The 12,699-nt window shown below is 45.8% G+C and overlaps 1 protein-coding gene across 1 annotated transcript in view; it reads right to left on the reverse strand.

Moving 5' to 3' along the window:
- The window catches only part of Dner (delta/notch like EGF repeat containing), a 277,351-nt gene that overhangs the window by 38,103 nt on the left and 226,549 nt on the right, over positions 1-12,699 (reverse strand). The window contains exon 9 of the mRNA XM_060368734.1: positions 8,674-8,796. Within this exon, the coding sequence (XP_060224717.1) occupies positions 8,674-8,796 (123 nt within the window). The remainder of the gene's footprint in view (positions 1-8,673; positions 8,797-12,699) is intronic.

Below are 12,699 nucleotides of genomic sequence, written 5' to 3' on the forward strand. Positions count from 1 at the left end.
GTGGTGGGTGAGTACTGCTCTCCAGGTAACAGCAGGCTATGTGGTGCACAGCAGGTCCCTGGGTTGGACCAGTCTGCGGGACCTTTCCTGGAGATATACTGGATGGCCTAAGCCCATCCCCTTTGCTTCGTTCCCTGTGAAGATTTCTCCCAACAGTGACTCCAAGTCTCTGGTGTCCTGGGGTGCACAGTTCTGTCTGTGAGGAATAGTTGGTACAAAGCAGGTCTCCAGGCTGGCAGCAGGCACGCACGCCTGCTAGTCTGCAGGACCTTTCCCAGGGATATACTGGATGACCTAATTCGGGTCGCCATTTCCTTCCTTCCCTGTGGGGTTTACTCCTGACAGGGACTCCCAGTCTCTGTTGCCCTGGGGTGCACAGCTCTGTCTGTGCTGGAGAGCTGGGAGTGCAGCCACTCTCCATGCTGGCGGCTTGGGCCCAGTTCAGTGATGGTGGCTAGTACCCGCCGGTCTGTGAGACTTTTTCCAGGGAAAGACTGGGTGACCTGTGGCCAGTCCAGTTGCCTTCCTTCCCCGTGGTTTTTTCTTGCGACTGGGACTCCCAGTTTCTGGTGTTTTTTTGTGCCCACTGTTCAGCCTGGGAAGGTGATCAGGACACACAGGTGAGTAGCTCTGGTCTGGCGACCTAGTGCCTGCGCGACCTAGGATCTCTTCCTGGTTCTGGCTGGGTGGCCTGAGCGTGGACCCAACTGATTCCCACACCGTGGGGGTTTCCTCTCAACTGGGAAACACGATCACTGTTATTTTAGGGCCCAGAGTTCAGTCTCTTGGTCGCTGTATGGAAAATGTTGTCCTGCTCCTCAGACACAGTGTTCTCCTGGTGCTGCCATCTTGTCTCTCCAAAAATGAGCATTTTTAATCCCTGGTATGCCTTTTTAATAATTAAAAAACTGAAATGTTTTCTCTCTAACCTTTGTCACCAAGAATCCCCCCCCAAAAAAAATGTATTGGTTAATCATTACATTTATTCTGTTATAAAGAAATAAAAATGAATCCAATGTGAAGCTGTACCTTGAGTTTCTGACACCCTGAAGCTATGAATACTAAATTTCCCTGGCATTCACAGGGAGTCTTCTCTTAAGAGCCAGGCATTATTGTTGCAGACGGTTTCTGGGTCATGATCCAGTTCGGGTTGTCTGTCCATTCTTGCACCAGGAACATGAATGTACTAGCAGTTGTAGCATTACGATTGATTTTCAGACCTGCACAAGTTCCATCCTGTTTCCCTTCTCCAACATTATTAACTATATTTGCCCAGCTTCCTGTTACCCCCTTGCTCTACAGAAAGTAATGATAACATACAGTAGCCAAAAAGATCTCACCACTTAGAGAAAACATAGGGTGTGAAGTTAAAGGCCAACCACTGGCTACTAGTTAATATTGGTACCCTCCTATCCGACTGCTTACTCTACCACTTATACTGACCTGTGTGCATGAACACCCATGGCAGAAATGCCTTCACAGACAGCAGCCTTGTTCATGCCCCACAGAGAGTAAGGCAGAGGATTGTAGGGACGCTGCGCCAATCTTTGCTTTCCCTTTGGATCCAATAAAAGATTTGTCCCTCTGTCTCTTGTCAGCCCCATCTACTACCCTCTCCTCCTCCCCATCAGTCTTCCTCAGAAGTTCTCACTTCTAAAAGGGCTACCATTTGCTATTGCACTTCGGATTAGCCCAGCCCCATGTCCAGCAGTCTTTGACTGTAACCTAAGCCTAAATGTGTCCATAAATAAAGTGACATTAAACTTGCTACCTGTGATGCCTCCTGTTGATGGTCCCCTTGGCAGGTTCTAGCACAGGGGTTCTGAACCTTGCTAATGCTGTGACCCTTCACTACAGTTCCTCATGTTCTGGTGCTCCCCCTCCAACCAGAAAACCATTTTTTGTTGCTTCTTCATAATCATAATTTTGCTGCTGTAGCCAAAATGTAAATATCTAATATGCAGGATGTGTGACCCCTGTGGGGGTCATGACCCACAGCTTAAAAACTACTAGAGTCCTCCACAAGGAGAGCAACAGAACCAAAAACTCCGAGCACAGGGGTCTTTCCTGAGACTGATACTCCAACCAAGGACCATATATGGAGATAACCCCTGCACAGATGTAGCCCATGACAGCTCAGTGTCCAAGTTGGTTCCATAGTAATGAGGACAGGGGCTGTTTGACATAAACTGATTGGCCTGCTCTTTAATCACTTCAACCTGAGAAGGAAGCAGCCTTACCAGGCCACAGAGGAAGACAATGCAGCCACTCCTGATGAGACCTAATAGACTAGGATCAGAAGGAAGGAAAAGGAGACCTCCCCTATCAGTGGACTGGGGGAGGGGCATGCCTGCAGAAGGGGGAGGAAAGGAAGGATTGGGAGGGGAGGAGGGAGGAACTACAGGGGAATACAAAGTGAATAAAGTATAATTAATAAATAATTAACAAAAACTACTAGAGTCACTGAAAAGTCTCTGGGTGTGTCTGTGAAGAAGTTTCTAGACAGGGAACTGAGAAGCAAAGACCCACCCTAAACACGAGCACTATCTTTCCATTAGAGTTCTGAACTGCACAGAAAGGAGGAAGTGAACAAAGAACCAGCTTTCATCTCCCTCTGCTTTGCTTTTTAAATTGTGTTATTACTGTGTGCCTCTGTGACACACGAATGGTGAAAAGAAAAAAAAAAAAAGCCATGGCATATAGGGGGAGGTCAGAAGACAATTTTGTGGAACCTGCTGTTTGCTTCTACCTTTTTGTGGTTTTCAGAGACTGAGTCCTGGTGTTCAGGCTTGTCCAGCAAGCACCTCTTCCTGCTGTGCCATCTTGCCATTCTATTTAAAAATGTTGTTTGTCACTAGGTAGAGCCAGGGAAACCCCGAAGAAGAAGGGGAGGAAGTATCGCAGGAGCCAGAGGGGTTGAGGACAGGAGGACACTGCCCACAGAACCAACCAAGCAGGGTTTATAGGGGCCACAGAGACTGAAGCGACAATCACGGACCCTGTATGGGTTTGAGCTAGGTCCTCTGCATATATGTTATGGTTGTGTAGCTTGGTGCTCTTATGGGACTCCTAACAGTGGGAGCAGGAGTGTCTCTGACTCTTTTTCATGTGCTTGGGACCCTTTTCCTCCTACTAGGATGCCTCGCCCAGCCTTGATGTAAGGGTTTGTGCCTAGTTTTGTAATTTGTTATGCTGAGTTTGGCTGACATCACTGGGAGGCCTGCTCTTTTCTGAAGGGAAACAGAGGAGCAATGGATCTGGGGGAGGGGATATGGGGTAGGTGTGGGACTGGGAAGAGTAGAAGGAGGGGAAACTATGGTCAGGACGTAACATATGAGAGAATAAAAAAATATAGAACAAGTATTTGATTTTTTAAATGCTGTTTGAATTTTATTTTCCCTCTGCTTGAGTATATCTGCAACGTGACCAGCTACCTCGTAGCCTCGCCACCATGCTTGCTCACACTGTGAGCTGGAATAAGCCCTTTCTTCCTTAAGGTACATCTGTCAGACATTTTGTCACATCAGATAGGAAAGTAACTAATATAGAAAACTGGTACCAAAAATCAGAGCCGTTTTCTATGATAAATCTGACTGTATGCTGTTTAGACATTTGAGGCTGGTTTTCAAGATGAGCATGCAAGAGTTTGGACTTTGGGGCTCACAAAGCTATGGATGGCTATGAACAGAGTTTGTCAGACCATTCTGCCAGGAGTTTAGAAAACCAGAATAAGGACAGACGCATTGACTGTGGAGTCTGGCTCGTGAGATTCCAAAGGGGTACAAAGACTCTATCAGGAACACTAAGTTCTCTAAACAATTCACTTTATATTCTGGTGAACAATCTGGCTGCACCCTTTCTATGTGCTGGGGACTTGAGGGAGACTAATTTCTAAATTAGTGGATTAATTTGCTTGGCAGAGAAAATTTCAAGGTAGGATAGTATTCAGGCTATGGGAGGTACGGACACTGCTTACTCCTCTCACCCCACCACCCATGGAAAGCTGTCCCTTGTGAAAATACAAATTTGGTTGAAAGACATGGGCTAAAGTTTGAATACCACTGAAGGGAAGGTTCCCTGCTCAAACACCACTGCCTATGAAAGATGATGTATGTGCTGTGGTCCAAGGGGCCAGGCTTCTTTCTAAGCTGGCAGCACTTCACAGCATCAACCGCATGGCACTGGCTTTGCAGGCATGGGTGATGCAAGATTGAGGGATTCATGGAGTTTAGGGCCAAAGTCCCAGAGACCCTCTAACACCAGCGAATATACGATAGGGTCGGAGTTCCTGCCAGATGGCAGGAGTTCCTGCCGAGAGGCTATCGCATGAAGCCGTAAAGGTGAAGCCTGGACTGACATTGTGAGGTTTACTCCATTGTGGTTTACTCCAGCATTAAGAAAGATAATTAATGTGCTATCTGCTCTTGGGGAGGAGGCCTTTAACATGCATGTGTGTGACTCCCCGGCCTCACAGAGATTTGATTAAAATTATATAGAATTAAAATTATATATTCAGCTCTTTGAATCCCCTCCCCTCATGAGCCCCTGTGACATGCCTCATGTAATCCCCTCCCCTCATGTGCCCCTGTGACATGCCCCACGTAATCCCCTCCCCTTAAACATGAATTTCTACTCCAGAGCATATCGGAAAGTTCAGAGCTTTTAAAGACACATCTAAAGTTTGGGCCCACCCTGACCACAAAGTCCACTAAGGGGATCCAGGCCTCTGCTGACATTGAGAATCTGGAGCAAGAAAGAAGAAGCAAGCTGTCATGAATTCCACAGCCAGATGCAAATTCTGTCCAGCCCGAAGAGTCCTCATGAACTTACCCTTCTGGATTCTAGCCTTAGCTTAGAGCTCAGGCTGTTCCTCTTACAGCAGCCTAAAGGACTCTGGGCCTGGCACTCCATACGCCATGCCTGGACTGACAGGACTAACGTATATTCAAAGCCGTGTCCTAAGCCACTGGGGTACTGTAAGCTTCTGCGTGGCAGCAGCTAGCTAATGTAGCAGTTGCACCTATTTTGAGAGACTCTCTTCGCCATTAAATTATCACAGTCACATTGCTCTCATCCATCTGGGTCACTCCTTGCATTTAAATCAGTCTTCCCACATCCCTCCTGTTCTTCCCCTTTCACTATCTAAATGTCTCCTGAGGACGCTTCTTACAAACGCAGTCCCAAGGAGGATAGGTGATGGCAAGGTTTCCGAATGCTTGGATGTACGGCGCTTTCTTACTTTTAGGCATGTGAGTGTGTGAGTGTGCATGTTGGGGGGGGAGGGTGCAGGTGCATGTGTGTCTAAGTGCATATGGAAACCAGCGGACAACCTCAGAAATACTAGCTATCTCCTTAGAGGTGAGGCCTCTCATTAGCCTGGAATTCACCAAATAGGCTGGACTGGCTGGCCTGGGAGTCTGGGAGATGCTGCTGTTGCTGCTTCCGAAATACTCGGATTAAAGGTGTCTCTATGTGAATTCTGGAGACTGAGCTCAGGTCCTTGCGCTTGAACTCAAGTAAGCACTTCACCGACTGAACTATCTTTCCTTTGTCCTCAAGTTTAGGTGGTCCTCTGATCCCCCCAGTCCTTTACCATTCCAAACATGGCTGCCATGATGCCCACTCTCCTGGTCCTCTCTTCATTTTATATGCAATCTGCACAACCCACACAAAATCTTACATAATGCTCTGCTTGGACCATGAGTTAAAACTTCTACCAGGAAATTTCGACTTGCACCTCATGTTCTTTGGGCACCCTGAATCTATCCCACTTGCAAGCCAGGTTTCTTATGCTGAGGTCGAGCCCTATGGTGCTGGCCTTGTCCTTAGCCTGTTCTTTGCCTTCTGGAGTCTTGGCCCCCAGAACCCTTGGATCTTTTCTCCATAGCTTCTATCTTTCCTCAGATGATTCCCATCTCCTTGTACTTTTATGTCTATTGGGAAACAGTTCCACTCTTGGCTTTCCAGATTCAAATTCAATTCTGAGTAAGACACATCACTTTTTACTTCCCCTCTTGAGTCTCTAGAGTCTCAGTTTTTCTTCTTCTTTGAGTTGTTGGTATGGGCTCCTTCCCCTGCAGGGGCTGGAGGAGGACATCAAGTCAGAAAATTGATGCTACATTGGCAGCTAGCTGAGTCCTGTCTTCTGTGGCCTAGAGTAGAGAGGCCTCTCGGTCTGGATTTCTCAGGGTCTGCTGGTGTGATTGGGATAATTCCATTCTCTTCAGCCACACAAGAAAGGATTAGTGCCTCTGGACTGTGCAACTCTCTTAAAGAGCATCCAGTAGCTATGAACTGAGGTGACAACTCTGCCTCCTGAGGTCACATGTGGTATGTTCACAGCACAACCATTCAACTCCACAAACTCAGGGGTCCTTGAGTCATCAGTCCCTAAGTCCTCAGTCATCAGTTCCCTAAGTCCTCAGCTCTCCCTGGAATCCAACTCCCTCTTCTGACTATAAGTTGAGCCTCCCAGCTCCTATAGCATGCTTTGAGAACCTCATCTTCATACAACTTTCTCACCTCCAGGGATCAAGAACAATGAAATTGTCCTTCAGTTGCTATCTTTCTATAACCTACACTTTCTTGCACTAGGCAAAGCATTTAATGTGCATACAACACTGCAGATGTCCTGAGAGCAAGGTAATTAGAGGGAGCTTCTCGGACAGATGGAAGGTCCTGTCTCCCAGCACATGGGAAAGCACTGAACTCAAGCAGGATGATCAGCACATGGCAGCTAACACGGGACAGAATAACGTTCTAGCAATTGCTGCTCCAGTTAAGCTCACAAGGCGGAGACCTCAAAGGCATTCCTGAGAATGTGCCAGAAACGCGAGTCGTGGGCCCGGCTTTAAGCCTGGAATTACAAACTGTAAAGGTGCAGGGAGCTATAACGGATCTGCTGGCAGATGCTGATGTGAGCTCGAGTTTGAGAGCTCGAGTTTGAGTTCGCAGCAGAGGAAAGGGAGGTAGGCTCTATGTGAAGATTCTTTTTTTTTTTTTTTTTGTGAAGATTCTTACACATCATCATTTTCTTTTACCCTGTGGAGGCGGAGCCAGGTGTGTGTGTTTGCAGTGATACGCTGGCTTCTGAAGAAGCGCTGTGATTTTAGAGCAACAATATGGACAACTACACTGAGAATGAATGGAAATCACATGGGAAAGGTCAACGTCACAGCCTTTGAATTTTCAGGCACATCAGTAGGCTTTTGCATACAACTATATTTTCTTGCTTAATAAAGACAGTATGAACTAAAGGTCGAAGATAGGACATACATACTCAGGATACATCCGCTTAATGGTTTTGCTACTTATAAAGATGAGACCTGCTCCATAAACTAAAGAATATTGGAGGTCGCCATTGTTTTAAGCCTACTGCTTGTACCAACTCTATTACTGAAGGGTAGGAAAATCTCTGTAAGCATCACTGCTTGTACTTTATACAGAGAAAACAAAAATCTATCTGAGCACTTTGTGGCATGATTAAGATGAGTTCATTAGGCCACCAGGTTCATTGTTCTTTTATTCTTCTTTTCAGAATCAAATGAATTGCCCTCTTCCTCCATGCTCTGAGAGACCACAGCTGAAAAGCCACAAGGAGAAGCCAACATATCTGCCCCTGTGGATTTGAAAGAGTGGATGCTTTTTGGCTTTCACTGGGTATCCTGTTCCAAATGAAACAGCAGATAATTCTGGGTATAAAGACCTGTCCCAGCTTTAACACTTGCATCCAGAGCCCTCACCGAGTGTGCCAGTTCTAAAAGCTTTCCAGAAAGATCATAAATAGAGGAGGGCCCATGAAAGAGAAGCAGGAAGAGGCAGATGGAGGCCATCAAGTAAGCAGTGAAAGGAGTCGAAAGGTTAAGGGAATCAGATATAATTGGAGCCAAGGAAGTATCTCAAAAAGCTAAAGCCAGCCCTGGTGCTCTGGCTTAGAGAACAGTGCAAGAGCTAGTGAGCGGCTCTCCTGCTCCAGCTGATGCAGGCTGTAGCTCTCAAACTTGAGCATCTGGGCTTACATGAAGCCATGCCATTCGTACACCATGTCTAGAAGCCAAGGGCCTTAGGAACTGACCCACACCGGCTAGCTCATGGTCACATCACCATCTGCCTTGCAGGGCTGCTGGCGGGATTCAATGAGCGAATGCACGTGCATGTTTAGAACGTGGTCCACACCCGATAACTACCCAATCAATGTCAGCTGTCAGAGTGACGTTAACAGGCATCTAATCAGATGAACATTTGCCTCCCAACTGACTTGTTTGGTAAGAACTCATTTTGCCAATACATGAGGCTCTACCCCCTCCCACCAAGGGTGTCCTGTTTTTACCCAGCAAGCCATGGAGACCAACACACTTTTTTGTTGTGGTTGTTCCCAGCCATAGCCTTTAGCCTGTCTCTGCCAGTATGCCTTAACCACCCTCTCAGTTTCTATCTTTATATGCATTCAACAGAGATGCATATAAGAAAAAGGCAGGGGAGGGGTTTCTCAGTCTATCAGGAGGAAGCCTAAGACTTACAAATGAGTTTCCCTGAACCCATCGACCATCCCAGCCTCAGTATTTGGTTTTTATCACAAACAAATCCGTGCTCCAATTGGGGCCCCACCTACCAAGTTGAGAGCTCCGTGTGGCGTGGCCATTTAGAGCCAAGAAAGCATGAGAAGCAGCTCACCTTTGTATTCCGCCAGGCACACACACTCATAGCCACTGACCAGGTCCCTGCACGTAGCAGCATTCAGGCACGGAGCAGACAGGCACTCATTGTATTCTTCCTCACAGTAGAGGCCATGATAACCTGGGGGACAAAGAGGAACAGCTGTCATCAGGCGTACCCCACAAAATCCTACATTCTGCTGATCCAAAAAGAGGATAACCAGGCAGTCGGTAGAAGCTATGGGGCAATTGGGGGCACATGGAAATGTGAATTGTTGAGAGGCGCGATTCTTCACAGATTTTCTCATGGCCCCAAGAACAGAAGCATACTGGCCTCTCCTGTATGACTCTGAGGGTTCTGGCATTGGAGAAGTCAGTCATCAAATATATCAGCTCTAGTCATAGGAGACATTGAGGTGGCAGCATTTCCAGCACATGATCACGAACAGCTCCTTTTAGGGATAATTTGCACACTGTTTCCCCTTGTTAGCAAGAAAAATGCATTTGTGTGAAAAAAAACTATTAAAGAAGGAAGCTTCCCCCCCGCCCCCCGATGCCAAATCCAAAGAGAAAGTGATTTCAAAATGGCTTAACTGAATTTTTTGTTGGGATGCGGGCTTGTTTTGATACTGTTTTCTTGTTTGTTTGAAAACACAAATCTATATGTTATACGATTTCAAATTGTACTTAATTTTTTAACAACTGGAGAATAATAGGAATAAAGAAAAGAAACTCAACAATTTTTATAAAAACAGCTTTTATGCTTCTATTTTGCAAAACAGGTGTTTATTCTACAAGACAAGAAGACACCATTCTCTGAGATGAGACATTATGCTGTTTCCAACTTTCAAAAACATGTGTTATTGCCAATTTGCAGTGAAACCAGGCCATTTTTTGTCTGGCCCCGTCCAAACAATGAGAACCATGTGAGTGCTTTCAAAATTCACTCAGCCTGTGTTTGTTCTGAATTCAGATAAGCAGAAAAAATAAACCTTTGCACAAGTGGGAATTAGAATTGCTGGTTGTCCCCACCCTACGGCCTGGCCTTTCTGACAAAAGGCCCTCAGCTCAGAGTCCCATTAGAACACACTAGCATGCCCAATGCTTTGCTTCTTGTGCCTATCTAGAAAGTAGGTTAAGCTCATATTTCCATCATTAACAGAGCACTTTGCAACTGTGTTACCGTCACAGCTATTTTTGAACCACTTTCCAAATTTAGGTGGTAATAATGGTCCCTTTGAGGCAACCTTGACCTACCTAAGACAAATACACCACGGGTGTGTAGGCTCTTCTTCTATTCTACCCCACACTCTGTAATCTTAGGAAAGCATCTCCTGGACTCTTTATCAGGTTGTCTCTGTCATCTAGGCAAGAAGGTCACAGCTAACAATGATTTTGTCCGCCAGAGGACGTTTGGCATTTTGTCATCATGATGGGTGGGAGTGCTGTTACTGGCATCAACTGTGGAGAGCTGGCTCAGCATCCGGCAGTACACAGGCACAAAAGTCTGGAGCAAAAAGGCTTCATCAAGCAACAGCTTACAAGCCAAATCCTTCCCAGGCTATTTTTGCAAGCAAAGGTTTACTGAGATGCTGCTACATCCAGCCATATTGGCTGTGTCTATTTCCACACTGTGAAAGCAGAAACCCAGCAGCCTACCAACAAGAAGTAGTGACTATTTGACTCTTCATGGACTAAGATAGCACCGTTGCCTACGCTTTTTCATGTCATATTCCAGAAATCATTGCCAAGAACTATAAAGAGTTTCCTGTTTTCTTCCAACAGTCTAAGCCTTTAATCCAAGTTTCACTTGACTTTTGTGTGTAGTATAAAATACCGGTAATGGTGGACAGGTATATAAAAGGATAATCAAAATCACTAGTCATCAAGAAAGTAAAATTAAAGCCACACTGAGACGCCGCATCACACCTGTTAGGATGACCATGAAAAAGAAAGAACAACAAATGGAGGCAGATGCTGAGACTCATGGCCAAGCTTTGGGCAGAGTGCAGGGAATCTTAGGAAAGAGGGGGGAGATAGTAAGACCTGGGGAGGACAGGAGCTCCACAAGGAGAGCAACAGATACAAAAAGTCTGGGCACAGGGGTCTTAAAAGACTGATACTCCAGCAAAGGACCACTCATGGAGATGGCCTGGAACCCCTGCACAGAGGTAGCCTATGGCAATTCAGTGTCCAAGTGGGTTCCATAGCAATGGGGACAGGGACTATCTCTGACATGAACTGATTGGCCTGCTCTTTGATCACCTCCCCCTGAAGGGGGAGCAGCCTTACCAGGCCACAGAGGAAGACAATGCAGCCACTCCTAATGAGACCTAATAGACTAGGATCAGAAGGAAGGAAAAGAAGACCTCCCTTATCAGTGGACTGGGGGAGGGGCAAGAGTGGGGAAGAGGGAGGAAGGGTAGGATTGGGAGGGGAGGAGGGAGGGAGCTACAGGGGGGATACAAAGTGAATAAATTGTAATTAATAAAAATAAACCAAAAAAATAGAACTACAAGAGTTGCTGAAGTTCAGAAGAAATTGGAACCTATCTTAGTTCTTTTTCTTGTTGCTATGAGAAAAATACCAGACAAAAACAACTTAAAAGAGAAGGGATTTACTTGGCTTATGCTTCAAGGCTCATGACAGAGTTCATCACTGCAGGTCAGTCATAGCGGTAGAGGCTGAGAGAACCTAGTAACACCCACAGTCAAGAGCAAAGAGCAATGAGTTAATGCATGCATGCTAGTGCTCAACTTACTTTCTCCATTCCTACGCAAGCCAGGATTCCCTTCCTAGGGAATGGTGCCACCCACAGTAGGCAGGTCTTCACATTTTAATCAATGTGATCATGACACCCACTGGCTAACCTGACTTACACAATCTTTGCGTTTTGTTGTTGTTGTTATTGTTAATTTAAATTTATTTTTTATAATTACTCACTTTACATCCCAATTATAGCCCCCTCCTTTGTCTCCTCCTGGTCTCACCCTCTCCTCCCTCTATTCCCCTCTCCTATTTCTCAGAAAGGGGGAGCCCTCCTCCCCTGCCATCTGACCCCAGCCTATCAAGTCTCATTAGGACTGCTAGCATTCTCTTCCTTTGTGGCCCTGGCAACACTCCCCATACCAAAGGGAAATGATCAAAGAATGGGCAGCTGAGTCCATGTCAGAGACAGCTCCTGCTCCTTTTACTAGGGCACTCACAGGGAGACTGAGCTGCCTATCAGCTACATCTCAGCAGGGGGTTAAGGTCCTCTTCATTAATGGCCTTTGGTTGGTGCATCAGTCTCTGCAAACCCCCATGAGACCAGAATTGTTGGCTTTGTTCATCTCCTTGTGGAGCTCCTGTACCCTCCAGGTCCTTCTATCCCTCCCTTCTTCCATAAGACTCGCAGCATTTGCCCAAGGTTTGGCTGTGTGTCTTAGCATCTGCTTTGATCCCTTGCATGGTAGAGTCTTTCAGAGGACATTTATGGTAGTCCCTATCCTGTTCCCTCTCTTCCAACCACTTCCAGTGTCTATTCTATTTGCCCTTCTTAATGAGAATTAAGCATCCTCCCTAGGGTCCTCCTTGTTACTTAGCTTCCTTGGGTCTGTGGATTGTAGTATGGTTATCCTGTATTATATGACTAATATCTACTTATAAGGGAGTAAATTCACTGCATGTCTTTCTACTTCTGGGTTACCTCACTCAGGATGATCTTTTCTAGTTCCATCCATTTGCCTGAAAATTTAATGATTTCCTTGTTTTTAAGAGCTAAGTAGTATTCCATTGTGTAAATGTACCACAATTTCTGTATCCATTCTTCAGCTGAGGGACATTTTGGTTGCTTCCAGAAAGAACTCAAGAAATTAAACTCCAGCAAACCAAATAATCCAATTAAAAAATGTGGTACAGAACTAAACAGATAATTCTCAACAGAGGAATATCGAAGGGCAGAAAAACATTTTTAAAAATGCACAACATCCTCAGTCATTAGGGAAATGCAAATCAAAACAACTCTGTGACTACATCTCACACCCATCAGAATGGCTCAGATCAA

The sequence above is a fragment of the Meriones unguiculatus genome, chromosome 15, assembly GCF_030254825.1.
Source record: "Meriones unguiculatus strain TT.TT164.6M chromosome 15, Bangor_MerUng_6.1, whole genome shotgun sequence".
NCBI classification, from domain to species: Eukaryota; Metazoa; Chordata; class Mammalia; order Rodentia; family Muridae; genus Meriones; species Meriones unguiculatus.